The sequence below is a fragment of the Daucus carota genome, chromosome 1, assembly GCF_001625215.2.
Source record: "Daucus carota subsp. sativus chromosome 1, DH1 v3.0, whole genome shotgun sequence".
In the NCBI taxonomy this organism is placed as follows: Eukaryota; Viridiplantae; Streptophyta; class Magnoliopsida; order Apiales; family Apiaceae; genus Daucus; species Daucus carota.
In genome coordinates, this window is record NC_030381.2 from 35,303,126 (window position 1) to 35,326,413 (window position 23,288).

General features: G+C 36.5%; 4 protein-coding genes across 4 annotated transcripts; 1 reads left to right on the top strand and 3 right to left on the bottom strand.

Annotated features, from left to right (window-relative positions):
• Nucleotides 1-3,348: 3,348 nt before the first annotated feature.
• Nucleotides 3,349-10,412, top strand: LOC108207718 (uncharacterized). Its single transcript, XM_017378151.2, has 9 exons — nt 3,349-5,092; nt 6,360-7,094; nt 7,451-7,927; nt 8,287-8,378; nt 8,501-8,588; nt 8,679-8,793; nt 8,894-9,014; nt 9,131-9,305; nt 9,427-10,412. Exons 1-9 carry the CDS (start codon nt 3,542-3,544, stop codon nt 10,120-10,122), a joined length of 4,050 nt encoding a protein of 1,349 aa, XP_017233640.1. The 5' UTR covers nt 3,349-3,541; the 3' UTR covers nt 10,123-10,412.
• A 6,039-nt stretch (nt 10,413-16,451) lies between these two features.
• On the bottom strand, nt 16,452-17,335 carry LOC108207536 (uncharacterized). Its single transcript, XM_017377978.2, has one exon. The coding sequence runs from the start codon at nt 17,116-17,118 to the stop codon at nt 16,732-16,734; it is 387 nt and encodes a 128-aa protein (XP_017233467.1). The 5' UTR covers nt 17,119-17,335; the 3' UTR covers nt 16,452-16,731.
• Nucleotides 17,336-19,371: 2,036 nt separating this feature from the next.
• On the bottom strand, nt 19,372-20,668 carry LOC108207527 (UDP-glucuronic acid decarboxylase 4). Its single transcript, XM_017377968.2, has 4 exons — nt 20,540-20,668; nt 20,385-20,459; nt 20,063-20,155; nt 19,372-19,795 (listed from the first exon to the last, which is right to left on the bottom strand). Exons 1-4 carry the CDS (start codon nt 20,666-20,668, stop codon nt 19,568-19,570), a joined length of 525 nt encoding a protein of 174 aa, XP_017233457.2. The 3' UTR covers nt 19,372-19,567.
• A 711-nt stretch (nt 20,669-21,379) lies between these two features.
• On the bottom strand, nt 21,380-22,514 carry LOC135149940 (UDP-glucuronic acid decarboxylase 2-like). Its single transcript, XM_064086224.1, has 2 exons — nt 22,193-22,514; nt 21,380-21,834 (listed from the first exon to the last, which is right to left on the bottom strand). The coding sequence occupies exons 1-2, from the start codon at nt 22,452-22,454 to the stop codon at nt 21,380-21,382; spliced, it is 717 nt and encodes a 238-aa protein (XP_063942294.1). The 5' UTR covers nt 22,455-22,514.
• Nucleotides 22,515-23,288: the final 774 nt, after the last annotated feature.

Genomic DNA, 23,288 nt, shown 5'->3' on the forward strand with positions numbered 1-23,288 from the left:
CGTAAACCGAGAAAATTAGTATTTGGTCAAAACGAGTAGAACCTTGACTAATTTTTGATACCAAAATACTTAGAATAATAGAGATCATGATAAATCATGGTTTTGATAACTTTAAAGTGCATTCTAAGTATTAAAATATTTTTCTCCGAAAAATGAATAATTTGAGAGACCTTGGAGAAAATATTAAAGGAACTAAGAAAAATGGATATTAATATTTGACCATCCAAATATTAATGTTTTGATAGAGTAAATCTTCCTTTTGGATAGAAAACAATTTTTGGAATGAAAGATTTATTTTTGACTAATTAAAGATAATTTATCCCGTAAAAAAAGAAATCTGATAAATCAGGGAATAAATTACTTTAATTAAGAGATTTAAAAAATAATGTTACATGAGGGTTCTAAAGAATATCAAATCTTGATAATCCTTTTTCGATCTTCATGCGAGTTTAATTTTGCAATATGAAGATAGGGAAATATCGTAGAATGGCGATATCCCTCAGCATGAATATTGCGTGAGAATATATTTCTTAAAAGTAGGTATTTTGATGCGAAGAAATATAAAATGATTTTTCAAATAACTTGCTAGAAATAACTTTTCCACTTAAAGATAATCATGCAAATTAATGATCCTATTGGGAGGATTACTAGGTGATTTAAATTTTACGTTTATTTATAAATACCAAAATAAATTAATATCGAAGATATCCTTTCATTTTATTTAATTGTTAATTCATTAGTTAATTTGAAAATTTTTTAGTTTAGATAATGTGAATATAATTATTTTTTTTCAATGCATATCCATTAAACTAATATCAATTAATATGGTATTGATATACTGTTATATTATCAATACATATACGATTCAATTCTTTAATATATTTATTATAATGTTTATTAAAAAAATTCAATTTATTTTATTTCAAAATTTTGATTTTTATAATTTTTCAGAAACAAATCAAATCATATCGATTCGGTCCCGTTCAAAACAATCAGCCTGTTTGTTCAGGAGAAGCGGCGATTTATGCTTTTCTTCTTGTCCCGTTTTGTAAATAATCAGGAGCAATTTTAAAAGTTCAGAATGCTAACTCTTTCCTCACAGCTTCTACTTCTTTTTCAAACATTTTATTAACTTATTTAGTTCTCACTTCTAATCCCCTTGTTTTTTTAAACTTGCACAAACGGCCCCAATATAACAATATTGTATGATGTTTCTTGCATTCTAATAAATTTGATATATTTTTTTAAAAAAAACAATAAAGAAATCATGGATTTTCATTGTTGATAATATTAAATAACAATTTTTTGTTAATTCTTATGAATTTTCTTTACCCCATAAACGTATCAGATGGAATGGGCATCGTTGATTTTTTTTTTGATTCGTTGAAACATTTCTGATTAATTCTTTAAAAATATTTTGTCAACTATTTTATCACACTTTAATTTTTGACTCAAAATCCTCAATTTATCTAAAAAATCTCCAATTAATCCATGATTAATCTTGAATTTGTAAGTCGACCTATTTTATATGATTCTCGATTTCTACGACCATGAGAAGAGGTTGTAATATTCTTACAAATAATTTATTTAAATGTTGTATAATACAATAGAAACAATTAATTTTATTTTTAAATAATATAATATATAATTGTATATATAATTAAAATTAAAAATTACTTTCAATATATTTTTGATTATATTTGAATGTTAAAAACTTAAACATTATAAAATATGATACACCGTAATGTGTAATATATTATAAATTTAAAAAACGGTTAGCTACAATGTCATCAAACCATAACTATCACGAGTTTTAGGGGTGAAAACGAGTCGAATAGGTATGAGCAATGGTCAAATTCCGCTCGAATTTATAATTACTCCTTCGGATTCGGTTCGGATTCGAACTAAAATTATATAAGTTTGTTCAGATTCGACTCGAGTTCGAATATCAATATTCGTATATGATTCGGCGCGGCTCGAGCGGACACTGAATTACTCACTTTTATATATTTGAAACTAATTAATTTTTTATCAGATCATATTCAGGTTAAAAATCTTTCCAAAAGCTAAGAATATCATTATAAGATACGATTTGTAACTAATTAGAATTGATTCCTCATTTTAAAAAGATGAAGTAATTAACTTTAGATTAAGCTAATTATTAACAAATTATTGTGAGAAGATTTAGAAAGTTATTGAATTTAATAGATAGACGATAACACACACATTTGGAATTTTTGTAATGCTCAAGTTAATTTTAATCAAAGACCTCACAATTACATATTACGTAAATACGCCCACACAAGCATCCATTGACGAGCTTACTAAATCCATCGACAAGTTTAGAATAACCCATAATTTATTTCCCGTCAAAAGTACTTCTAATATTATTTCTTTTGGACTTTAAAAATATAATAAAATTGTCTATCTTTTTTTTATATGGTGGCCCAAAACACTCTTGTGCAAGATTTCGGTCCGTGATACCTACAGGATGCTTTATATACAACAACGTATCTTTTTTCACATTTTTTTATCTTATTGTTGAATGCTCCAAACAGAAAGATGAATCGAGCATGTAATATAGTTCTATATTATTTGCTATCTTTGTTCTATATTAATTGAATAAATCATAAAAAACTCAATATAAATAGATTATATAAGCATGTGTTATATTTATACAGAACAACATCAATAATTTTCGATTACACACACATTTAATTTGTTCAAGAACTCAATAACATGATTGAACGAGTTGTATCTTCTGGATATAACGGTAACAAGAATCTTTAGCTTCCAATTATAAAAACCAACTGCGATTTTGTAACCGACGTGTGTAATGATAATAATAATTATTATGATAATAATTGTAACATAAACGCTTCATATACAACACTCAGTCACCTTACATGTTTGACTCGTCATGAAAGTATGAGAACGGACACATACACAACACTTAATTACCTTGCATATCCAACACTTAATTACCTTATATATCAAAAATTCAGTTAAAATCTCTCATAAAATCAAAATCCGGACATATACACAACACTTAATTACCTGACATATCAAAAATTTAGTTAAAATCTCTCATAAAGTCAAAATCACCGTAATCTATTAATTAAAATCTATAAATTACTACCAATTCATTAAAATCCTAATTGAATATAATATCTCAATATAATTAATCTGCAACGATCTTTAAAATCTATCTAATAAATAGATTTTCTAACTTTATTTATAAAAGAGCTATTTTAAAATTTATGCACTTATGATATTTAGAATATCTCTAAAAATCTTTAAAATCTACGGGCCTTGGGCACCAAACCCAAGCACAAAATGCGAAAATCCAACAACATCAAATTTCGCAAGTCCAGCAGCCTTTTGCCAATTTGCCTCTCACTCTTTTTAGCGGGAATTCAAATTTTTTTAATCCAGACGTTACAAACTCGTAACCGTAGATACTTACAAAAACCCCTGTATCTATACACCTATATATTCACCACTCACAATCTTCAATCTCACGACCAAATTAAAAAAAAAAATGGAAGACACAGTTAGTCAAATTGTATCAGACCTAGAAACCCATTTGCTCAATTCGCCCGATTCTTCAACACCCATTTCGGAATCAACTCTCTTAGAGCTTCAGACCCTTCTGGATTATACTCTCAGAAGCAAAGATCCGGTTGATATTGAGCAGTTTTTCGATGAATTGTCGGAAAAGAAGGTGGCTTTGTCGTGTTTGATGGATCCGATTGTGGCTGCTATGGAGTCCGGCCCGACCCATTTGGCGATTCTTGCTGCAAAGGTTTATCTTTCTCTACTTTTGTCTCCTAATGCTCCTGTGTTGACCCTTTTTACACCTTTGGGGTTTTATGCTGTTATGCGTTCAATTAGAAAGTTTTTTAGGAGTTCGGGTCCGAGTACGGGTAAGAGTTCAGGTCAGGATCCGGGTCAGAGTTCGGGTCGGGGTTTGACCCGGAATAAAAGGGGGACTAGGGGTGGGGGGCGTGGGAAGGGTTCAAAATTGAGGGTGGAGATTTTGGAGGAAGAGGAAGGTGGGGGTGATGGTGCCGAAGGTAGCGAAGGCCGGAAACTTGACGTGAGAATGTTGTTTTGTGTGCTGGATAGGTTGGAAATGGTGCTTGGTTTGATTCATTTGGACAGGTTTCCGGAATGTTTGAAGGCTTTGGTTCAGACTGTTGCAGAAGTTCCGGTGATGGGGCTTGAGAATTATGGGAATTCAAGTAGTTATGATAGGTTGTGTGGTTTGTGTACACATATTTTGTGTGAATTGTTAAAGGCTGATCATGGGGATCAGAAGAATAGTGCAACCGAGGTTTTGAAAGCTTTGGTACCAGCAGTTCTTTTGCTCAAATCACAAGTGCATGGTTTCGGAATGCATTTTGTGATTGATAAAATGATGGGAATGGCTAAGGATTCGGATGAGATTAAGAAGGCAGTAGTATATTTTCCTAGGTATTTGGTGTATCAAGCTCCGGAGAAGTCTGAACCTAGGGCAGCTGCTGTGGATTCTATAGTTCAGATTGTGGGAGCTATGGAATATATTGATCAAGTTGAATTTGCTGATCACGTTATTAAGATGGCTGATGGGAAGCATCATTTGAGGCTTTTAGCCGTGGATCTAATTTCTGTGATGATGACATTGCTGAGAGATCCGTTCGGGATTGATGCGGAGAATATGGTTGAAAATTCTTGGGGAATGAGGTGTTTGGAAGTTCTGATTAGACGATGTATGGATACAACTGTAGGAATTCGAGCACGGGCGTTGACAAATTTGGCCCGCTTGGTGGAATTGTTTTCAAAAAATGAGAGCAGTCGTGCCATTTTAAAGAAAATTTTGGCATTTGACAATAAAGAGCATTTTAGGCAAGTAGGTCCAGTAAATGAGCTTTTAAAGCAACGATGTAGTGATCAAAAAGCGGCAGTGAGGAAGGCAGCACTGCTCTTAACATCCAAGCTGACAGGTCTCGTAGATGGTGCTTTTGATGGAGGAGTGCTAAAGACAATGGGCAGGGCTTGTTCCGATCCACTCGTTAGCATCAGAAAAGCAGCTATGTCAGCTCTATCAGAGGTTAGCTTTATCTGTTGTTGGTATTTCAATTATACATCCGTATAAATACTCTATTTACAAAGTATATGGTAACAAATCAAAAGCCTATGCCTATTTGTGGTAATTTGTTTGTTTTAATGGACATATAATATTCATGGAAAGTCAAAAATCACGTGTATATTGCCTCCGGAAGCGTGGGGCATGGGCCTATTTTTTTTAACAATCCTATCCGCGCGCGCGTTGCGCAACATAAGTAATATTTGTCCGCATGCAATGCGTGGCCCATCAATTACGTAGTCCAGAACTTGAAAACAACACTATCTCATGTAGTATAATCCATTGAGATGTGGATGGATTTTCTCTTTGCCCTCTACTTTTTTTGTTTCAATATAATTATTATGCATTTATCTTATATTAGAAAAACTAATAAACATATATTTATTTCTCATAAACAAATTATTATTTCTTTTTGAGGAATGTCACACATCTGTCAGTAAATACATATTCAGTGAACTATGCAGTAAACTCGTGTTACAATCCAATCAGTTGTGCAACATAAGTAATATTTAGTTCGCACGCAATGCGTGGCCCATCAATTACTTGATCCAGAACTTGAAAACAACACTTATTCATGTAATATGTCTATGAAAACATCTATGGAAACGCGGATGAACTTTTTTTTGCTCTCTATTATTTTATTTTTTGTTTTAAAGTGATTATTTATGCTTTTACTTTCTATTAAAAAACTGATAAATATATATATTTGTTTCTCATAAACAAATTTTAACATTTTTGAGGAATGTCACTCATCTGTCAGTAAATATATATTCAGTGAACTATGCAGTCAACTCGTGTCATATGTCAACTGCTGTCAAGTGGGTTGTTGAATGTGACAATCTACCCCTTGGATGAATTATATATTTCCCCTCTATTCATGGTGCTTAGCACGCATATACTGATGCACCTTGAAAGCTTTTTACTAGAAACTCATTTAAGCCACTCCAACAAACTAAACATGTTCATCAAACTTGGCGTATACTTAGATTACACATGCTGTTACACTTCCATGAGCTTCTGTGATAAATTTTTGCCATCAACTCGCATTCTCTGTTTTCTCCTGCTACGTATTGATAATTAGTACATTCTGTTTGCTTTGTGCCTTCATTTAGTATGGTTTGCAATTTTTATGTTTCTTATCACAGGTTGTTTCTTTAATGATCTATAGAAACAGGTGTGTTTGCATTTGCTTTTTAGTCTGTGTTAGGCATTTATCTTTCCTTCATTGTAGGTCTTCAGAACATTATGGGAAGACAATGTTACAAAGGAGTGGTTGCAGTCAATTCCTTGTTTGATATCAGATAATGAATCCAGCATTCAGGAAGAATGTGAGAATTTGTTTCTCGAATTGGTATTAGATCGAGTTTCCAGAGCCGGAGCTACTAGTTCACCTCGTAGGTGCAATTTTTATGACTCAGATGGCAGGAACAAAATAATAGAAAGGGAAGAGGAGTTATTTCCCGAAGGAGTTTTGTGTTTACTAAGAGAGATTTATAATGGGGAGGTAACACCTTGGGTGAAGAAGTTATGTGAAAATCTTGGGAAGAAAAAGCGTTTAAAACCCAAGGTTGCTATAGCCCTTCAAAATATTATAAATACATCTGAGTCTTTATGGTTGAGTCGTTCCATGCCAATAGAAAAGTGGACAGCACCTGCCGGCACTTGGTTTCTCCTGTCTGAGGTGTCTGCATTTCTTTCAAAATCAGTGGACTGGGCATTCTTACACCATCACTGGAAGCTGCTAGATAGGCATGAAGAGGGAGGTCAATTCAAATGTTCCCTTGAACAAGAAGAACTAGATGGAACATTTGGCTTGGAATCTAATACTGTTGCCTGGGCTGGAGATCGTGTGTTCCTATTAAAAACGATATCTAATGTTTCTGTTGAGCTTCCTCCTGAAAATGCCTCAGAACTAGCTCTTAATTTGCTCAAAAGAGTGAGGGAATTCAACATGCACTTAACAGAGGTAATTAGAAGTTTTGGTGTCATCATTTATTTTACTTATAGTTTTCTCTATGTAAGGCTTTTGTAATTGTTGCCCATTAGAATATACGCGAAGAATATTAGGTAGTAAACACTGGACAGCGCTGTGAACAAAATTACTCTTTTACTATTTTGGTTAAGCAAATATGCTCATATGAAAAAATTTGGTCTCTACCAATGAGGAAATGACTTGTTTTTGTCCACTATTTACTTATTAAAACATGAAATTAGATAAAGCTCCTGGATACAAAGAATCTTTTTACCCTATCACTGTAACCTAGTATTATCCAACTACTGTAATTTTGTGTGAACATGAGGTTAATCAATTATTTATGGCAGGTCAATGCCCATTTACATGCACTCAGAAATTTGTGTAAACAAAAGGCAGGAAGTCCTGAGGAGGCTGATTCCCTCGTTAGGAAATGGGTGGTCGAGCTGCTCTCTAATGCTTCCGAAATTCTAGAAACATACATGTCAAATGACTTGGCAGCAAACAACGATACTACGCTTTTGACACCACCAACACAGAGTTCAGAGAGCCGGAGAGCTGGAACAACCCTGTCCAAACTATCATCGCAAGCAATTTCTGCTGTTTATACTATTGGTTCAATTGTTGTCATCTTTCCTTCAGTCGAACTAAAAACTGTTATTCCGGCGTTGCACAAAATTATCACTTCCAGACGCTCTGGCCCAAGGCTGTCAGGCTCGACAAAGGATCCAGCACCTAGATTGTACTTTCAAGCTTGGCTAGCAATGGGCAAGATCTGCCTTGCTGATGAGAAACTTGCAAAGCGTTACATTCCTTTATTCGTGGAGGTAAACTTCACATACTGCATTACTTCTGAGCCATGGTTTCTCTATAACTCTTGCCTTAATTAATATATGATACCGAATGCTTTTTTAGAAATGCATCACCTCAACATGAGCTCAGATTCAGTAACAGATGTAACATTTGCATGAAATATCATAGATTTCTTATTACTGATAATTTAAGGGAGGAGCTTTCTTTTATTATACATGGCAGCATGAAGAAGGGTTTAACAAAGAGAAAATGAAATATTTACAAATGTTGATGTGTTCAAAACATAGTCTGCTACATTCAGTTGGATGGTTGGTTATTGTTCTGGCTAAACAATGGCTTCCAAATTTCTTCTCTCATCCATGTATTATTTCAGGAACTTGAAAAGAGTGATTCTGCAGCAATTCGAAATTGTATCGTTGCTGTGTTGACGGATTTTTGTGTACGGTATACAGCTCTGGTTGACAGGTGAGGTTTATGTGGCCACATGTGCATGTGTATATTTCTGGCTAAATAATTGTTTTAAATGAATTGGTTCAAAACTTATATAGCATGGTTCAGTTCTCACTAAATGCTGGCCCATTCAACAGTTATATATCAAACATTACAAAATGTCTTCGTGATCCTTGTGAAGTTGTCCGAAGGCAGACTTTTATACTACTCACCAGATTATTACAGGTTTGCATTTTGGTGCAAAGAGCAACGTACTATTTTATCTTTTCCCATTAGTTGTAGGCTAAAAGCTTTATTTGACTTTATGTCATCCAGAGGGATTACGTGAAATGTAGAGGAGTTATTTTTCTTCGGTTTCTACTAACTCTTGTGGATGAATCTGAGAAAATTAGGCAGCGAGCAGATTTTCTCTTTGGGAATATCTTAAAAGGTTATCATGCTTTAACCATTTAAAATTTGCATGTAATCTGGAGCATCTATGTATATCATCATACTGACTTCCATTTGTAATCGTATATATGTATATGCAGCCAAGACTCCACTTTTACCTTATAACAGCTTTGTGGAAGCCATATATGTTCTGAATGATTGCAATGTTCACTCTGGACATAGCATTTCTCAAAGGGATCCAAGCAGACTGAACTCTATTAGGTAAGTGCGTTTGACTGTTTAAGTGCATAAAGATGTCACTGTAACTGTTTTATAGTGATAATGACTTGCTTAAATTATGAGCTTGAATTTTTTTTTTCCCCTCTTAATTATTACAGTGGAGACGATGAGAAGTCAAGATCTCAGAGAATGCACATATATACTTCATTGCTGAAACAGATGGCTCCAGAACATCTCTTAGCTACATTTGCGAAAGTATGTGCAGAGATTCTTGCAGCAGCTTCAGATGGTACGCTCAAAGTGGAGAATGCTGCTGAATTGTCAGTTTTGCAGGTCTCTCTTTCTCTCGCTCCCTCCCTCCCTCCTTCCCTCCCTCCGTGTTGTGTGTGTGTGTGTGTTATTACTGTTTGATTATTAGTTTCATGTGCAAACTGCATGTATGATGGTCAAACAGGATGCTTTCACAATTCTATCATGCAAAGAGATTAAATTACCATCCAACCGTGGAACATCATCTGACTCTGCTGAAGTGGATGAAGACGGCGGTGACAGTGGAGGAGCAACTGCATCTGCTGGCAAAGGAAAACTTGTAACTCAAGCTGTCAAAAAGAATCTAATTCAGAATTGCATACCCATCTTTGTTGAGTTGAAGCGAATCCTACAGAGAAAGAATAGTCCACTTATCGGTCCTCTCATGGAATGCCTTCGAACCCTTCTAAAGGACTACAAGAGTGAGATAGATGATCTTTTTGTTTCTGATCAGCAGCTCCAGAGAGAGGTCATGTATGATATGCAGAAGTATGAGGCAGGGAGAGCTAAATCAAATGCTACTGCTGATGTTGCTACCATGCAAAAGTCAGAAGCATTCCGTTCACCAGGTGATCCCAAGACGGTGAATGGAAGCGCTATCAGGAAAAAATTAAATGAGACTCAAGCAACAATCACAAAAGCTGCTTCAGAGGTGGGGCATGCAGTGGCTGAAGTCACATCTCGATCTGTACTCAAGGAAGTAAGTAAAGCTTCATTGACACCACCAATTGGTTCATTGAGTGCGCCAAAGGTCAAGGCTTCTGTGAAAAAATCAGCTATAATTGCATCTGTGAGAAAGAAGCATACTTTTGATTCTGATGAGGACATAGAGGACATATGAGTTTAACATCTGCATTCCTGAAAGCTCCGAACAAACTCCTAATGCTCCCTGGGCAAATGCTGGTGTAGTTTTGAAGTTTGTTGTAGTTTGTTTGTAGTCTTTTCTTATAGCATTCATAATTGCAATACAGCAGTTAGGATTGATTCAGGCTCACATAGTATCTTATTCAAAGTAGCTGTATAAATTTGTCGGAGAGATCAATACAATCTGTCTGTACAACTAAGTTAAAGAATTTCGTAGTCATACAGTTAGAAATCATTATATATGCTTTTGCATATGATTTTTGGTGATTTTGCAATTGCTATGTTTCTGATAACTTGTCACTTTCTTTTAGGAATCCACAATTGAGATGATGTACAGGTGTGTACATATGTGTTTCTCAGTATTCAGATATTTCTTGCTCTGTCTTGTATCTTGATTCAGTAGTTTGAACAATATGTATTGTGTATACAACTAGTTGAGCAATGATACAGCTTACTTAATCAGCTAGTGAAATCTATGGAGAATTAGTAAAGAACACAGAAACAAGGTAGAGAGAGAGACAACAGAATAGAGAGAGAGAGAGAAGAGACACAGAAAATGATAGTAGTATTTCCGATAATCCCCACTACAAGCACTCTCCAGCTTTATATTAGCTAGAGCATACAGCTGTCAACATGAAAGTAAAGCATACACTTGCACAGATTGTAACAGAATTCTGGCGCCAAAAGTATAAGTTTGACTATTTGACTATTTGACTATTTGACTATATCATATGCTCCCCCTTTTTCACAGACTTGTCCTCAAGTCTAAGGTAGCAGAGTAAAGTCAGGAAATCTGTTAACAAAATCAGATGCCACCTCCCAAGTGCTTTCATGCAATGGAGTACCCTCCCACTGGACCAAATACTGAATCTGAGCTGCATTTTGGAATTTCACCATCCTTTTGTCCAGAATAGCTACAGGTTTCTGAGATTTCCCTGTTGCAGATACTTGACCCATCCAATCAGGCACAATGGATGTCACAGGAGTAGGACCACAGTAAACTTTCAGCTGAGACACATGAAAAGTATCATGAACCTTAGCATCTGCAGGCAATTGCAACTTATAGGCAACAGGTCCAATGCACTCAATTATTTTGAAGGGTCCAAAATATTTATTGGCCAACTTCTGATTACCCCTCTGCTGTACAGATGATTGCCTATAAGGTTGGAGCTTGAGCCAAACCCAGTCACCCCTGTCAAACTTTCTATCAGATCTCTTTTGATCAGCTAACTGCTTCATTCTGTGTTGAGCTTTTATCAATTGAGTTCTCAACTCTGAGATCATAGCTTCTCTCCTTTGCATACTCTTATCAACAGCCTCCACAGAGCATTCCCCAGCCAAATAAGGCAGATGTAGTGGTGGCTTCTGGTTATACACAACTTCATATGGGGTGATATTAGTAGAAGCAGAGAAGTGTGTATTGAACCACCATTCTGCTAATGGCAGCCAAGAACACCATTCCTTAGGAGCATTCCCACACATGCATCTCAAATAGGATTCTAAACATCGATTAATCACTTCAGACTGTCCATCAGTTTGAGGATGGTATGAAGAAGACAATAGCAACTCAGTTCCATGCAAAGCAAACAGACCCTTCCAAAAGTTACTTAAAAAGATTGGATCCCTATCACTTACTATCGACCTTGGCCACCCATGGAGCTTAAACACATTGTCTAAGTAAGATTGAGCAACTTGAACAGCAGTAAAAGGATGTGACAAGGCCATAAAGTGCACATACTTACTTAGCCTGTCAACGACCACAAAAATGACATCCTTACCATTAGACTTGGGCAACCCAGTGATGAAATCCATCGATATGTCAATCCACACTTCTTCAGGGACTGGTAAAGGCTGTAATAAGCCTGGATATGCACTATTGTCATGCTTAGCAGCTTGACAGACCACACATGTTTTGACAAATTGTCTCACATCCCTAGTTAGTCCAGGCCAGTAAAATAGAGATTTCAGCCTCTTTGTAGTTAAGTCCCTTCCCCCATGACCACCTTCAGGAGAACTATGCTGCCACTGTATGATTTTCTGCCTCAAATTCTCATCTGGACCAACACAAATTTTCCCTTTTTTCCTCAGAAATCCATTCTGTAGTGTAAATTTATTATGGGCCTGACCCTGTTCTAATTGGATAAGAATTTTCTGAAGATTGGGGTCTACCAAGTAACTGTTCTTAATAGAAACTTCCAGATCAGAATTGGCTACAGTGATAGCCATACACAAAATTTCAGACCCTTGTAATCTGGATAATGCATCTGCCACCACATTTTCCTTTCCCCCTTTGTATTGTATTTCATAATCAAATCCCATAAGCTTGGACAACCAGAATTGTTGGAAAGGGGTGGAAATTCTTTGTTCCAACAACCATTTCAGGCTTTTCTGGTCAGTCTTGATGACAAAATGATTTCCTGTCAGATATTGTTCCCATTTTTGTACTGCACATACAATAGCAAGCAGTTCCTTCTCATACACAGATAAGGATTGCCATCTTGGACCCAAACATTTACTAATGAATGCCAAAGGATGATTATCCTGCATTAACACAGCTCCCACTCCTGTCTTTGATGCATCAGTTTCTACAACAAATAATTTGTTGAAGTCTGGTAAAGCAAGTACAGGTGCTGAAACTAGGGCTGTCTTCAAGTTATCAAATGCTGATTGTGAGTTATCATTCCAATTAAAAGCACCCTTCCTGAGTTGATCAGTCAACTCTCTAGAAATCCAGGCATAGTTCTTAATGAACTTTCTGTAATACCCTGCAAGGCCTAAGAAACTTCTGAGTTCTTTCACATTTGTAGGAACTGGCCAGTTGGCAACAACCTTAATCTTTTTAGCATCAGTTTCAACTCCCTTGGCAGAAATAAAGTGTCCCAAGTACTCCACCTTCTCCATCATAAAGCTGCACTTACTTTCTTTTGCAAATAACAGATTTGTCCTCATTAACTCAAAAACTTGCTTAAGATGGACCCAATGATCAGCTGCTGTCTTGCTGTAAATCAGAATGTCATCAAAAAAAACCAAGACACACCTTCTCAAGAGTGGCTTAAAGATTGCATTCATCCACCCTTGAAAGGAAGCTGGTGCATTGGTGAGGCCAAAAGGCATCACCAAGAACTCATAGTGGCCTGAATGTGTCTTAAAAGCTGTTTTGAATACATCCTTGTCACACATTCTCAACTGGTGATAACCAGCCCTTAAATCTAATTTACTGAACACTGTTGATCCTGAAAGTTCATCTATGAGCTCATCCACTACTGGTATAGGGAACTTATCCTTTATTGTTTTCTTGTTAAGCTCCCTATAATCCACACATAACCTCCATGAACCATCCTTCTTTCCAACCAATACCACTGGTGATGCAAAAGGGCTTGCACTATTCTGGATAATCCCCTTCTGTAACATTTCATCTATCATTTGTTCAATCACATCCCTTTGCTTCAATGGGTACCTGTATGGTCTGATATTGATAGGGTTGGAACCTTCCATCAAGGGAATTCTGTGATCAAATACTCCTCTGGAAGGAGGTAACTCTTTAGGTTCCATAAAGATATCACCATACTGACTCTTCAACAGCTCTAGTTCTGATTGATGATCACTCAAATCTTGGTTCTGATTTTCCAAGGAACTTGCAGATTCCTCAGGTTCTCCCTTATTCAACTGCTGAATTTGTATAAAGCATAGTTGAGCAGCATTCTTGAATAGTTTCTTAGATGACTCAGCTGATACAACCTTCAACTTCTGGGGTGCCACACCTTTCAACCTAATAAACTGCTTGTCCACTTGAAACTCCATTAGTAACTTGTTAAAATTCCATTTAACAGTACCTAAAGTGCTAAGCCACTGCACTCCCAACACCATATCACAACTGCCTAAGTCAATTAACATAACTTCAGAAGTGAAGTCATACCCTCCCATCCTCCAAGAGAAATTTTTCACCACATTTTGACAGGATATAGAGTTTCCATCAGCCACTGTTATTTCCTGTTTAGCTATAGCAGATACTTCACACTTCAGTTTGCTAGCCATAGTAATATCAAGAAAATTATGAGTGCTGCCAGAGTCTATCAATATATGTAATGGTTTATTCTGCACTAAACCTCTAACTCTCATGGTAGAAAAAGTCTGACTCCCTGTCAAAGCACTAACAGAAATACAAGGATCACTGTCTTTGATCACACAATCCTCCACTTCCTCTGTACAGTCCCCATCACTCTCCCAATTCTCCTCAACATCTCCCCCAGGTATCTCAACTGTAAACAACTGAGGCTCCCTAAACTTACACTTGTGACCCCTCTCATATTTCTGATCACAATAATAGCAGAGGCCTTTTGCCAATTTTTCTGCTCTGACTTCTGCCGGAATAAACTGCTGTGGTTTCACCAATTGTTTAGTTTGTGGAGTTTTAATCTGAGGATTAGGTAACAAGGGAGGCTTTGCAGTAGCCAGAGGCAAAGCATTAGGTTTTGCAGGATAAGTCCCTGGATTAGTACTAGTCACAGCAAACTTGGTATATTTCTGAGTACTAGCCATGATAGACTCTTCTTGCAACCTAGCATACCTAATAGCCTCACTGACATTAGTAGGCTTAAAAGCTCTTACAAATGGTTTCACCGCAGACTTCAATCCTCCAATAAAACTCTCTAAGAAATAATCATCAGGCAAGATATGGTTATGCTGTTCCATTAAAGAGCGTAGATTATCAAATTCATCAATATAAGTCTCAATTGATCCCATCTGTTGTAGCCTATTGAACTGTTCCACTATATTGTGAGTTGTCTCATCCTTGAATCTAGCACTTAAGTCTAGAACAAATTCACTCCAATCAACATTCTTCCTCATAGACATATAATTGGATACCCAAACCTCAGCCTTATCAGTCATGTATAAAGAAGCTAAATCAACCTTCTGATTATCAGGAATCTTGCACAGAGTAAAGTACTTGACACATTTCTTTACCCAATTCCTAGTGCCTAGACCATCGAACTTAGGAAATTCAAGTTTAGGAGTAAAACCTAAAGGTTTTGGCAAGGTATTACCTCCATTTCCACTGTTTTCTCCTCTGTGACCTTGCATCAAACAGTTAGGGTTCGTGTCTTTCAATTCACGAATCATCCGGATTAGCTCGTCGAATTTGTTGTCGTAGCGTTTGGCTTGATCCTCAAAACGCTTATCCATCACTTTGAAATGCTCCTTTACTTGCTCATCCATGGTTACTGCTATAGCATAAGACTTTCTTGTTTGCGGCGCCAGATTAATAGATGTAATGGTAGAGAAGACAGAGATAAACAGCAACTATAGGACCGTCACGGCTCTGATACCATTGATACAGCTTACTTAATCAGCTAGTGAAATCTATGGAGAATTAGTAAAGAACACAGAAACAAGGTAGAGAGAGAGACAACAGAATAGAGAGAGAGAGAGAAGAGACACAGAAAATGATAGTAGTATTTCCGATAATCCCCACTACAAGCACTCTCCAGCTTTATATTAGCTAGAGCATACAGCTGTCAACATGAAAGTAAAGCATACACTTGCACAGATTGTAACAGAATTCTGGCGCCAAAAGTATAAGTTTGACTATTTGACTATTTGACTATTTGACTATATCAAGCAACCCCACATCTATGATAGTTCTTCAGAGCTAATCATATTGTTTGCTTATCTTCCACCTGTTGAGCCTGACTGCTCTTTGCGGAGAATCTATTCTTGCCAGAAAGTATGAAGCGGAGTTTATCTGTTAATTCACCCGAGTTTGATGAGAACTTTTAGTAGGACGTGCAAGGACAAGCTTGGAAGTCATTGCCATGTACAACTCCAGAGATGAAGGAGCGGGAATCTGTAAATTCATCATGACAAGCTCCCTTCTGCAACTTGAAGGTTAGTTAGATGAGAACTTTTAGTAGGACGTGCAAGGACAAGCTTGGAAGTGATTGCCATGTACAACTCCAGAGATGAAGGAGCGGGAATCTGTAAATTCATCATGACAAGCTCCCTTCTGCAACTTGAAGGTTAGTTATCTTACAACCCCATTAAGATTGGCGATAGCACGTTTGGTTTTCATTTTTTGCAGCTCTCTTATGACTTATGCATCAGGTTTAGAATTATTGATATATGACTCAAGTATATAGCAACAAAAACAATGTCAACTAAAGAAATAGGGTGGTGTTACTTGTTAGATCTGTCGGTGGCTTTCTATGTTCAAATTAAATTATACAGCGACGAGCTCACAAACTTCCCTCTCTCTGTTGCTTGAGGATGTTGATACCTGAAAGCAATGTCTTATACATAGGAAGTTCGTTGAATCCAGTAAGTTCGTTGCATAACAATTATTTGAAAAAATTTGAAGATACTATTACAGCGGAAGAAGGAAGAAATTTTTCAGAATGCGTTAAAGCCAATACATTAGCATTAGAACATTCTTCATTGTTCACTGCTCCTTCCTGGGAAACTAATGTAAAGAAAGTGAATATGGATTTAATCTCTGTATATGTAGATTTACACTTGTAGAATCTCTAAATAGAGAGGTTTAAGCTGTAGCGATACGTAGTAATATATATAGAGAGATATAGACTCATGATCATTCGTCTGAATCATCATCACCACCACCAAAAATGGAAATCCTGTTGTACAGCAAGAAAAGAACCAGAACAAGAAACAGAGCAACTCCGATGGGCGATCCACTGGCCCGGTGTATGGATTCAGGTCCTCCAGAAGAGAAAAGACTTGATACAAAAGAGCCACTTTCAGATGAGAGAAACTGTATAGTAAGTAGCAGTATAATGGGCAGTAGAAAAAGACCAACTGGACTTAAGAGCTCAGCTATAAACTCCGTCAAGGCCTCACCTTGCTCGCCAAGAATTGAGGGAACAACCACCAGCAGTACTACCACTACCACTAGCAGAATACCGTAGGGGGCGGAGCCACGATGGTCATCGACGGCCATGTGGTTTCCACTAGGGTACATTGTTACTTGACAGGAAGTTGTAGTGGTGTTTTTTGTTCTGCTTTTGAAACTTCTTTTTTGTGTAAGGTGAGAATGTGAGATGTATGTTGAGTGAATGAGAAGACTAGGGTGGGTGCTCTAGTAGGGTTGGTATTTTTGAAATAGGTCACTCAATCTTTTGCTTTTAATAATGCACACCAAAAACATAAGCAACTTTCCATGGCATTTCTATTTTAGCAGTTCTGGTACAATTATGTGCACATACATGTAGACTGAACCACTTCTGAGTCTAGGGAATATGTTTTTTTGTTACAAGACTTTCACGTAATGATTTGTACCGAAATACAATACCGAGATATTTCATGGAAATTTAGATCAAAAACCTTAATATTTGGAAAAAAACACCCGAAAGATAATGTAAAGTCCGCGGATTGAAGAAAGAAAAAGATAAATTTTATTCAAAAAAGTCTACCTTAACCGAAGGTCATATAGAGATGACTTCGGAAGTTTACTCGATAAAACTTTAATAATTGAAAGAAAACCCAGCTAAAAAGCACATATCCATGGAAGGAACGGAACATAGAGAGATAAAAAAGGAGGAAGATTTAAAACTCATGTTATTTGTTAAATTTTTCAACATTCAATTCTAATTTTAAAATTCAGTGGGGGCGGATGCTCTGTCCCGCCCATGTACACATATAAGTCTTGTGCCTTTAGAAGTTATTAGTTATTACCAAGAGGCAAGACTGAGATGCATAAGGTAGAGTCCTCTGTCAAAATCTGAACCGGATCTGAAGCGAAGGCTTTGGATATAAACAACCTTAATTAATTATGTCTGGTGATTGATCCCATGCATCATCTGCCTTCTGCAGATGTCCATGTTTCGTTGCACATGGCACAGTTACATATTACGCGCTTGAAATCATAATTGTTAACATTTTATAATAGCAACAAGGGGTGGTTTCTAGTCAAAATCACGAGGTTTGATCACAATTACTGAAACTAATCAAATAAATTTGAATACAGTATCTGCAACTGAGGAACGAAGGCCGAAAGCAAGCAGCATTCACTCAGCCTAAGCGGCAAGGACCACATTGTTATGGAATGAGCTTTCTATTTAGACCCTTCTGTTCTTAAATACAGTAATAAAATTAAACTGAGAGAGAGCTAATGATTAATGGAAGATTCACTACAGTCAGTCACTCAGCTAACAAATATAAACAAGTGTTAGTGTGAGAATGCCTATACATATTAGTATAATCATGTGCAGATAGTAGTGAAGCCAATAATGGTGTCCACAGCATGTGAGGAATTTGTAGTTGTATGGTCATTTTCATATATAGTTGACAATGTGGCACTGGTTCTTGGCTTAGCTGTTTTTATTCCATTTTTTTAAGTGCTACAACATGTACATGCACCACTAACACTACCATGTCTTTAGATTGGGTTCGGGTCCTGACATACGTATGTTAGTAGCATACGTCCAGCGGAAAAAAAGCGTTTGTGGAAAGAAAGTGTTTTTTTTCCGCTGGACGTATGCTACTAACATATGTATGTTCTGGACCAGTTGCCTTTTAGATTTTACTCATCTTATATTTAGTGGAGCTTCAGTAACCTCAGGCCTTAGCAGCTACATAAAATTACAGGAACAGGCTGATGAGACTTGTTAAGGCACAATCTAAAAGTACTTAAAGCTTTTGAAGATCTTATATGACAATTAGATCAACAGTTGTGAGAGAATTATGAAAGCACAATTGAGAAGATATAATAACGGAAACGAAGATTCAGACAATAATACAGTTAAGGTCTTGAGGGCTAAAGCAATTTACTTCTGTTTTCACCATGACTTGGAGGACATTCTTCTGGACCGCCTCCTACTTGGTAGGAATAAGAATAAAGGTATACCAACTTTCTCTAAACTTAAAGAAAAGTAATGTGAAGTCACTTTTGCCTAGTTTTCTCAGGATCTTAACTCAGAGCTTCTTCAGAAGTAAGAAGAGCTCCCATTGCCAGAATTATGGTCTTACGACAATTTGAAACTAAGTATAGCTCATAGTCTGAACCTACTAAGAAAGATTAAGTTGCATCGTTTTGTCTAACCAACCCTATCTTTGAGCAGCTCTACTCAATACTCTTTCATAATGAGTTCTGATTAGTTTCACATTGTACAATTGCTTTATTTCAGTAAAACTGGACCGTAGGCTACAGATATTCAGAACTCAAGATTATGTACAAATGCAGAAGACGGATGGCAACATTACCATCATATAAAAAAAACGAGTACTTTGTTTCTAGTAGCTTTTCTCTTCTAACTCTTCTGTAGCAACATTATTCTTATAGGAATATACTAAGGTATGGAAATTAAAATTGCTCCTTTGAGTTCCTTTATTTTCTACTCTGTTTCTTCTATATCTTTAATATTTAAGAATGTTTACTATATGAGATGGGGTCTATTCTGAGACCTGGAGATCTAAACTGCTGCTAGAGATGTGCCTCCAGTAGATTCTTTCTCATCGCCAAACAGCCGCTGCTTGAAGTCATTAACCATCAATGGAAGTCCCTCACGAAGAGACACCTTTGGCTCCCACCCGAGAAGTTTTTTAGCTTTTGCTATGTCTGGCTTTCTCTTGTGAGGGTCATCTTCTGTGTTCGGTCTGTACTCTATCTTTGCATTTGGATCAATTGTATCTTGTACGACCTGCACAATTTTATTTTTTTTCATTTTTTTGTTTACAGAACAGCCTGGCTAATATCATTTTAAGCTAAAATTCATCAAGTACCAGAAATATACTGCCTATACTTTTTCTTCTTAAAAAGAAAAGAACCTATACGTTAAAGGGTGATCTCTGACCGAATAATAACCTAATACGTCTAAAGATGATTTTTCTCTGCCCGAATGATAATGGATGCATCATTGCACGCGGTTAATCACCAGTTAGATGCACTGAAGAAACTACAAAGTTACCTGAGCAAGTTCAAGCATGGTAAATTCGCCAGGGTTTCCAAGATTGAAAGGACCGATATGATCACCTTCCATTAATCGCATCAAACCTTCAACCTATATATGAAGCATGCATATCATTCTCAACTGGTGTAAAACAGAGGAAAATTTTACTAGACAAATTCACATGAGATCATCGGAATTTTTCAGAAACTTGCACTGCAGATCATCTGCCTCGCAACATATCTTCCGACAAATAGCTACTAAAGAAATTTCATGAGAAACTATTGTTGAAAGGAAAAACTCTATACTGCATTCGTTCAAATAAAAAAACAAGGAAAATTACCAGATCTGAAACGTATTGGAAACTCCTCGTTTGTTTTCCATCGCCATAAACAGTCAATGGCTCCTTTCTTAAGGCCTAGATAATCACGGGAAGCCATTAAGTAAAAAGAAAGTCTTCTGGCTACACATTACTTAAAACTATGACGAGAAGCAGACCTGAGCAACAAAATTGCTGACAACACGTCCATCATCAAGGCACATACGAGGTCCATAAGTATTGAAAATCCGAGCTATCCTGGCCTGCGCCAAAATACAAATGAATTTCCTCAAATGTCTGTACTTCATTTCAAACTATTTCGAGGAAAAAAGAATGAGAAATAACCTCAACGTTAAGTCCTCTGTGATAGTCCATAGTTAATGTCTCAGCCACGCGCTTTCCCTCATCATAACAGCTCCGAACACCTGCAGCAATCCCAAACCAGGAATCTCGTTAAAGGACTTCAGCTACTTAGATTACTTTACTGAAGCTGGCATAAGACACAATTACAATAATGCAAGTGATGATAGTAAGACCACTCAAGTCAGCTGAGTTACCAATGGGATTGACATTGCCCCAGTAAGTCTCAACCTGGGGATGCTGAAGAGGATCACCGTAAACCTCACTGGTGCTAGTTAGCAAGAACCTCGCACCAACTCTTTTCGCAAGTCCAAGCATGTTCAGAGTTCCCACCACATTCGTCTTGTGAGCTCAAGCAGTCAAGGCCAAACAAACAACACAAAAAAAACATATAAAACCAAAACCAAAAACTCTTCACACACAACTTTGGCAAAACAATTTATTCAAAAAAGTGCACTTCTAATATTAGTTAATTGCTCAAATACTCTAAAATGTTAAGTAACCGGGTCATCTCAGTGCAACAACTCGAATCCGAGTCTCCTCCTAGACTGAATTCTGGTGGTAACTAATACATCTAAAATCTTAAGGTAACCATTTTTCAAGAACGAGTGATTATACGATATCAACTAACTCAACTAAAATCTTAAGGTAACCCTTTTTCAACATAAAGAACGAGTGATTGAAGCATATCTCCTCCTAGACCGAGTTCTGATAGCAACTATATCTCCTCCTAAACCGAATTCTATAGTAACTAACTTATATAAAATCTTAAAGTAACCATTTTTCAACGTAAAGAACGAGTGATAGAAGGATATAATAGTCTTGACAGGGTTAAATTTGTAATGAACAGGTGAAGCAGGGCAGGCCAGATGGTAAATCTGATCAACCTCGAGCAGAATAGGCTCAACAACATCATGCCTAATGAGCTCGAACCTGGGGTTCTTCAATTGGTGCAACAAGTTCTCTTTTCGACCCGTGAAAAAATTATCCACCACAATTACACTGTCCCCTCGCTCTAGCAAACGATCCACCAAATGACTACCCACGAATCCTGCACCACCCGTCACCACAATTCGTAAACTCTTCCTCTTCAATCCCATCGGCACCTTTCCACCTGCATTAAATTAATTTCTCGTAAAAAAATTAATCAAATATAAAATAACCATATAGTACAAAATTATCAGCTACATGCATGCATATTCTTTACATTTCCAAACGCCTCGTTTTCGAAAATCTAAAATTTTCATACGTAACGGAAAATTGAAAAATATGTATAGAATGACCATATAGTACAAATTATCAAATTAATTTCACGTAAAAAAATTAATCAAATAATTAATAACCATATAGTACAAATTATCAGCTACATGCATGCATATTCTTTACATTTCTAAACGCGCTGTTTTGGAAAATCTAAATATTTCCGACGTAACAGAATAATATGTACAAAATGACGTGAACTACGAGAGTACCTATGTTGACGTATATCGGATTGTGGAGCTCGTACGTCATGCGGCGAGGGATACGCGCCACCTCCGTGGAATGCAACGGCTCAGCCGAAATTTCTTTAACCATGGACGGTGTCGACACATGAAAAACGTTAAAAACAGCGGCCGGAATGGCGAGTCCGATCAAAATAAAAATATATCGTTGCTCACGGAGCATGTATCGGATCGGAGACATTACTGAAAGCGACAAGCGTTGCGCCGCTTGTCCGATCGCGTTAGAATTCATTAAAACTTGTCAAGTTATTATTCTTCTCTCGATCGATTTACACAGAATTGCTGGAGAGAATGTGGGATAATGATCGTGAAGATCGAGAGGGGAAAATGTGGGATTAATAAAGATTTGTGGGAATGTTGGTAAATTTTTTTGTTGCGAGAGAGGTTAATGTGTCTGATGGAAAAAGTTTGAGGAGCGTTTATTGCATGAAATTTGGGCGTGATGCGATAGAAATGGAAAGCATAGCCAGTGTGAAACGTCCACTTGGCACTTAAATTCGGAATTAAAAGCAACTTGTGGGCTAGTTGTTAGAAATAAATGCCTGCCTATGTTAAATTGTTGATTAACATATTGATATTCAATATAAAATTAAGTTCAACAATGGAGTCACACAAATTGTTGGAGTACATTATCGTCCAACGGTTTTCATTTTTTGATATTTTCTTTCATATACAGAATTCGTGTAGTTGTATCATATGGTATATATTCTATTCGTAATTATCTAATTGATACAAAATTACCAAAATTAGAGATACAATTATCAAATTTTACAAAATCAAAAGTTGCACCACATTAGGAGAAAATAAAATTTACAAACACAGAAATTCCAAAATAAAAATAAGCTATAAATTACAGGTTGAATGCTTGATAAATATTTTTAAAAAAATTGCTAGCGATGAACTCTTATATATTTAATGACTATATTGAGGTAAGTAATAGATTGAAAAAGTACATTCGATGTAATAAGTCAGAATTGATAAATTCTATGGCTCCAATGTTTAGCATTCTCTTATTACCTGTGTCTACTATTTAGACAAATACGGTCACCCCAAACTGAATCTACAA

Bases quoted from the DNA above. Each gene is read 5' to 3' on its own strand.
- LOC135149940 (XM_064086224.1), bottom strand. From the start codon at position 22,454: ATGAATTCTAACGCGATCGGACAAGCGGCGCAACGCTTGTCGCTTTCA. The intron at 21,835-22,192 runs GTACTCTCGTAG...AATTTAATGCAG, and splicing joins TCCGATATACGTCAACATAG to GTGGAAAGGTGCCGATGGGA.
- LOC108207536 (XM_017377978.2), bottom strand. From the start codon at position 17,118: ATGTACCCTAGTGGAAACCACATGGCCGTCGATGACCATCGTGGCTCC.
- LOC108207527 (XM_017377968.2), bottom strand. From the start codon at position 20,668: ATGAAGTACAGACATTTGAGGAAATTCATTTGTATTTTGGCGCAGGCC. The intron at 20,156-20,384 runs GTAATTTTCCTT...CTTCATATATAG, and splicing joins TCCAATACGTTTCAGATCTG to GTTGAAGGTTTGATGCGATT. The intron at 19,796-20,062 runs GTAACTTTGTAG...AAAATTGTGCAG, and splicing joins CCATGCTTGAACTTGCTCAG to GTCGTACAAGATACAATTGA.
- LOC108207718 (XM_017378151.2), top strand. From the start codon at position 3,542: ATGGAAGACACAGTTAGTCAAATTGTATCAGACCTAGAAACCCATTTG. The intron at 7,095-7,450 runs GTAATTAGAAGT...TATTTATGGCAG, and splicing joins TCAACATGCACTTAACAGAG to GTCAATGCCCATTTACATGC. The intron at 7,928-8,286 runs GTAAACTTCACA...GTATTATTTCAG, and splicing joins ACATTCCTTTATTCGTGGAG to GAACTTGAAAAGAGTGATTC.